The sequence below is a fragment of the Juglans microcarpa x Juglans regia genome, chromosome 6S (genome assembly GCF_004785595.1).
Source record: "Juglans microcarpa x Juglans regia isolate MS1-56 chromosome 6S, Jm3101_v1.0, whole genome shotgun sequence".
In the NCBI taxonomy this organism is placed as follows: domain Eukaryota; kingdom Viridiplantae; phylum Streptophyta; class Magnoliopsida; order Fagales; family Juglandaceae; genus Juglans; species Juglans microcarpa x Juglans regia.
Window position 1 is genome coordinate 19,443,892 of NC_054605.1, and position 5,969 is coordinate 19,449,860.

At 35.6% G+C, this 5,969-nt stretch overlaps 1 protein-coding gene across 2 annotated transcripts; it reads left to right on the forward strand.

Moving 5' to 3' along the window:
- Window positions 1-2,330: 2,330 nt before the first annotated feature.
- Window positions 2,331-5,294, forward strand: LOC121237754. 2 transcript variants are annotated; one of them, XM_041134626.1, is made up of 7 exons: window positions 2,331-2,482; window positions 2,978-3,067; window positions 3,340-3,553; window positions 4,080-4,259; window positions 4,513-4,615; window positions 4,710-5,054; window positions 5,185-5,294. In XM_041134626.1, coding segments are annotated over exons 3-7 (774 nt in total). In that variant the 5' UTR covers window positions 2,331-2,482; window positions 2,978-3,067; window positions 3,340-3,409; the 3' UTR covers window positions 5,187-5,294. The 2 variants fall into 2 exon arrangements, with proteins under 2 accessions (XP_040990560.1, XP_040990559.1); XM_041134625.1 differs by lacking the exon at window positions 2,978-3,067.
- Window positions 5,295-5,969: the final 675 nt, after the last annotated feature.

Genomic DNA, 5,969 nt, shown 5'->3' on the forward strand with positions numbered 1-5,969 from the left:
TATAACTTTATGTTAGTTGTAACTTAAAACTTAAGACTTGTATTGAGAAGTATTGAGTTTATGACTTATTCTGTTGTTATTTTATAATACAGTTAATGCTTGTATATATATAATTTATTCAAGTATAAATTATTCCGAAACGGTATACAAAACGGTACCGGTACCGGTATCGAAACGGTATCGGGACCGAAATATTATCCCGAAACGGTACACGAAACGGTACCGATACCGAAATATTTCGTTCCAGTGCCTTGACCGGTACGACTTCCGGTACGGTATTCAAAACTTTGCTTCTTCTCCTTTCATGTACTGTTTGTCTCTTTCCTTTTCTCCTGCAATCCTAGTTTCAAGAAGAAATGGAATTGGTCAGTCTCGATGTGGGCTTTTGCTTAGTGGGAATCATGTAAGAATTTCATCTATTACATTTTACTGACCCTGGTTTTTTTTTTTTTTTGGCTATTTTCTCAGCAGCACTCAGTGTTACGGATTGTCAACCACTCGGAAAAAGGGTATTGTGTTTTTTCTTTCTGTTGGTAGATTACTAGATTTGCATCCCAGTGTGTGATATTTTTTTGGTTGTTTTTTCTGTTTGGTATTGTTGGTATATTTCACGATTAGAAATCCCCTGTATTGGTTTATTCTGTGATAAGTCATCCCCTGTGTTTCATGTGACTTGAGTACTGAGCTGATTTTGCTTTTTTTTTTTTTTTTTTTTTTTTTTTTTTTTTTTTTTTTCCTTGAGATGAACAGAGACCAAATTTGACGTGCCCTTGGATCCTGGAAATGGGTTACAAGTTCTGGAAATGGGTTACAAGAAACCAATTTTATTGTTGCATCCTCTGGGAGGTTTCACAAAGGCAGATGACGTGCCCTTGGATGTTCGGATGGAGCAACATAGCAAGGTTGGTTGCATGGCTTGTCTTGTATAACCGTAATAATAATGAGTTTGATAGCTAAATTGTCACTAAAGCGATACTTTTCTGTTTGTTTGAATATATCTGCAATGAGTCCAATTGCCATATTGTGGACCATAGCTTTTTGGTTATTCAGTGAAGGGTCCCCCTTTTCAAAATTCCATAATCTTTTTTTATATGAACCCGTGGGTGTGATGAAGTGATCTTTGCAGATCCAATCTTATCGCACAATGAAAGAGTTAGATTAATATGAATGTTATGTGGCAACAAGTTCAAAGAATTACAGTTTTTAATCTAAATGTTGGAATTAAATTTGATCTAAGATGCTTGTTTAGTATTTTGTGTGATGGCAGCCAGCTGAAAGAGTGAATTTAATATGAATGTTATGTGGCAGGAAGTTAGATTAAATGTTGTAAGGTTTAATTCCAAATTATGATTTAATTATTTTTTTTAAAAAAAAAATAAAAATTTGAATTAAATTATTTAAGTATCAAATTAAATTATTACTTAACATATTGTTAGTGTAATTACAAGATATGAAAGAAAAAATTAAAAATATTTTTTTAAAAAAAATAATATTATATTATTATTTTGATGAATCCAATGACTAATCCAATGTGAGATTATGAATATAAAGGTTTTACATTTATGAAAAATATATACTTTTCATCAAATTTTGAGGATAAATTTGATGAATCCAATGCTAGTGCTCTTAAGGGAGAAGGACGTAAAAATGAGAAAAACTGAAAGGAGAGTGAATATTTCCTCTTAATTTATTATTATAATTTTTTTAAATTTTTAAATAAAATATAATAAATAATTAAGTTTTTTCAAATTTTAAAATAATAATAATATTTTTTCAAAATTTTAAATATAATATAACAAACAATTAAAATTTTTTAAATTTTAAAATAATATTAATATTAATTTTTTTTAATAATATCTTATTCAATTTTAAATTTTTATTTAAAAATATCACCTCATATCATTTTACTATCTAAACCGTAACTAAACAGGCAACGTCGGGTTTATAGTTGCAGTTGATATTGTGTGTATGTCCCACAGTCCCCACTCCCACCGTGTCTCTGACTCTGACTGCTCCTCTTTTTAAGCCAGAGATCTTAAAGTGCGAAAAGCGGAGAAAACCAAAAAAGAGAGAGAAAGAAGAGAGTAAAGAGGCAAAGAGTTTGTGTGCCTGAAAGAGAGATACGATTTCCACGCCTATTTATCCACTCCCGAACGAACACACCCAGAGAGAGAGAGAGAGAGGGATCATCCCCAGTCCTTTTACTTTTGTCCCCAGCGATCTGATTCCCTTTCTGCTCTCTGTATCTTTCTCATATTTCTTTCCCTTCTCTCTCTCTCTCTCCCCCCCCCCCCCCCCCCCCCCCCCCCCCCCCCCCCCCCCCCCCCCCTCTCTCTGAACTGTTTGGCCATTTTCTTTGCTTCTGTTGGATCATGCACTGTGATATGCTTTGTAAAATGAGGATTTTCTTGACAAACTAGAAGCCGAAGCATATATTCTAATGGAGGAAAGCTTTTTTCTTTTTAGGTTTCCCTGCCTCACGGTAAACTCTCTCTCGCTCTCTCTCTCGCCCTGTTTTCTATTGAGTAGTTCCGTCGTGGTAAAGTTACAAAATCTTAAATTTTTGGGTTTTCTTTTTCTAAGATATGATACGAGAACGATTATGGTAAAATGTTTGTGTGTAGTTACTCATTACCAGGTTAATTATTCTTCTGAAAAATTTTATATTTTCCTGTTGTTATTGGGAACAAAGTAATTACTTGATTTTGCATGTACAGTGTCATTCTCGTTAACTTTTTTAGTAATTTGCTACAAAAACCATCGATGGATATTCCCCATATGAATAAATAAAGCAATCACAACGAGAGAAGCTGAAAATCTTTATTTTTTCAAAAAATGTGCTCCTTTCCATTTTCGTTAATATCGGTATTGAAAATGAATGATTTACTGGTTGGTACAAATTGGAATTAGAATCACACTCGAAATAGAAACACGTTTTGTCTTAGCAAAATTTAATCTATTTTCCAATCTGATACAGTATTACTGTTTGGTTATCGTGGCTTGTATGGATTGGGGAAGCATTTTTTGGCCTACCCACTGTTACACTCACGACACATTTTGTGGGACGGTATGACCTGTAAATAGCATTATATCATGTGTGCTTGTTTGTGTTTTATTTCAAACGTGAATCAACCTTCTGGAGCTGTTCAGATTGTACATTGATCGAACAAATGCTTCAATTGGTGGGAACTAAGAAGTCGGATTTCCCACTCTATTAAATTTTATTCGTATTGTGGTGCATTCTCAATGATTAGCTAATTGTTGCAGCACCACACTTATGTTAAAAGCTTTTCTTTTAACTTTTCGAAATTGGGTGTTTTGATAATCATTTCTTCCCAGGAGAGCTGTTCGGGGATGGGGTAGTGAAAACCTCACAAGTTGCTATTCCTAAGATGCAACCTCAGTTTTGATGCGATCATCTTTTGATTTTGTCATGGACATCATGCTGAAGCAAGGGTATTTTGATTTGAGTTCATTAAAAATGTATGCTGAGTCTCTCAAAGAAGCTTTAAAGAAGACTATGCTTAGCCAGGAGGTTATATTTAGGAAGCAGGTATGCAGACACCATCACTTTACTTTTGTTGATTTATGCATTGACTTCAGTTAGGATTTTATATCTTGTTTGAAATAATTGTGTCCCCTATGTTTGATACACATAAATCATTTAAATTGCTTATGGATTACTACTTTTTAGCTACTTAAATTAACTGGACTTTAGAGGTATTTGGGACTCTCTCTTTGAAGTATGGCTCCTACTTGTAGTGATGGAGCATGCATGTAGTTACAAAATCACACGCAAAAGAAAAAAGACAAAAAAAGAAAGAAATACTTTTCCTTTAATATATGGTTGTGGGATTTGGCATGCATTTTAATGGAATATAGCAACACAAAATATTTCTTAACCTTTGGTAGATCAAGAATGGATCCAAACTTTAAAGAAACAAATATGAGAAGTTAATGGATAATTGCTTTCTTTTTTGTAAAACTACTATGTATTTTAGGACAGCCCAAAAAGAACACATCCCATCTATTTTGAGATGGGAAATATTTTCTCATTTTTGCTATTGATTTATATCCAGGTTGAGCAACTCCATCGATTATATTCGAAACAGAAGACACTAATGGAGAATCTTGCTTGGAGGGAGTTTGACAGATACAATTTGAGGAAAGCAAGTGCCTGTTCAAAGTTGTTCCCTTTTGCAAATTCAGCAAGATATGATCCACTTGCAAAAGAAACAATGTTTTCCTCAATTCAAATGGTAAGTAGAAGCCTCCAACTTTCGGGACATTCGGTTTTTCGAGAGTTACCATTTGAATGACTATTTAAGAGGAGCTGGATTAGAAATTGTCTTTACTCTATGATGGGATCTAAAATTCAGTCATAGGTTTATTTGCTCTTACCTGCATTTTAGGTGGTTGTGAATGCATTATATCCACCGCCTTGCACAACTAACCTATTTTTTTCAATGATCTGCTAAGTTTTACTGTTAATGTGATAAGTTTGTCCTTTAGGCGGGGCCTACTCTATCTACAGGCCACATGTTTGAAGGGCGCCAGGGCATGCCCTATAATCTTTGGCAGGGGCCTCGAGATCTTCAACTTCCTTGTGATCATGGTAAGATTTTTCGAAGAATTGGAATATTTTCAATCACCTAAGAGAAGCATCGAATTTGAAGTTTTTTTTTTTCTTGGTGGCGGTAATGTTTCAGATCCAGAGTTTAAGCTCTCCTTGAGCTTTGGTTATGACAATTGGAGAGAGGGGAGTGCTAAGAAAACATGGCTTGATAAAAAAGTCCATTCTTGCGCTCGCATCATTATTGACTTAGAAGAGTCAATTGAGAGGGTATCAAATGAAGGAGAAAAAGATGCACCTTCTTTCAGCTATGCTCCTCCGACACCTCATTCTGGTGGCAAGCATCAGCTGGGATTTTCTGTACTCTCTGATCCAGTCATCTCAAGTGGTGTAAAGAATGATTTACAGGATGGAACTGCAGATAGTCGTGCTTTTCTAGTTGACCTAAAGTACCATCAAGAGCAGGTCTATTTAAATAAATGTATCTGTATACATGAAGTCATCTTCTTGAGATGTAGCCTTGTGCAATTTAGCTCTTTTTATCATTAGGATTCAACAAAATTCTAATTCTGGTATGTTTAATCATTACGCTATGTTTTCCCTTCCTTCAGAAGTTAAAGACTGCAATTCTAATATCCCTACTGGCAATCAGTCCACCAAGATGCAACAGCTCACTTTCTGTAAAGCACATTTAGACCTTAACAAAGTTCAGCTTGATGAATCTTCTTGTTGCTCAAATGATATTATGTTGGCCCATCCTTCAACAGCCAACTCAGCACAGGTTTTCATTGAGCTAGTTGGCAGGGTTCAGGAGGACAATTGTGCATCCATCACTTGGGGAAAAGAAAACAAACGATGCTCAAATGACATCTCTGACTTGCCTCACCAAGATGATGCAGTGAATTCTTCTTTGGTAGAGTCCAACAGCAGAAGCAATATAACAAAAATTCGGGCTAGAAGTTTGAAGGTTGATGGAGTGGGTGGAAGTGAAGTTGGCCTTTTAGGCGTTGAGGCCATCTCCGGGCCCCCACCAGGCCTTTGCAAAGACCTTGGTGGCCACAATCGTTACCCCAAGGATGGCAGTAATGGGTTTGTGTTGGAACTTAAAAATGATCTTTTACATGACCCAAATTGTACATCTATAGCTACTAGCCAGATAAACTTTGAGCAGAGCGAAGTCGATGTTATGCTTTCAGGTTCTGGTCAAAGTCAAAATACAGTTCAAGATGGGCGTGGCAATGAATATCATGCTTCTTGCAAGTCCCACATCAATGGTGATAACGACTCCAGCAGTGTGAAGACAATGCAATCTAGGATTGAAATGGGTAGTTCAAATCTTGGTCTTTTTGATCAGTTTCCCGGAACCCATTTAAGGTGTCAAGTTGCAGAAACCTAG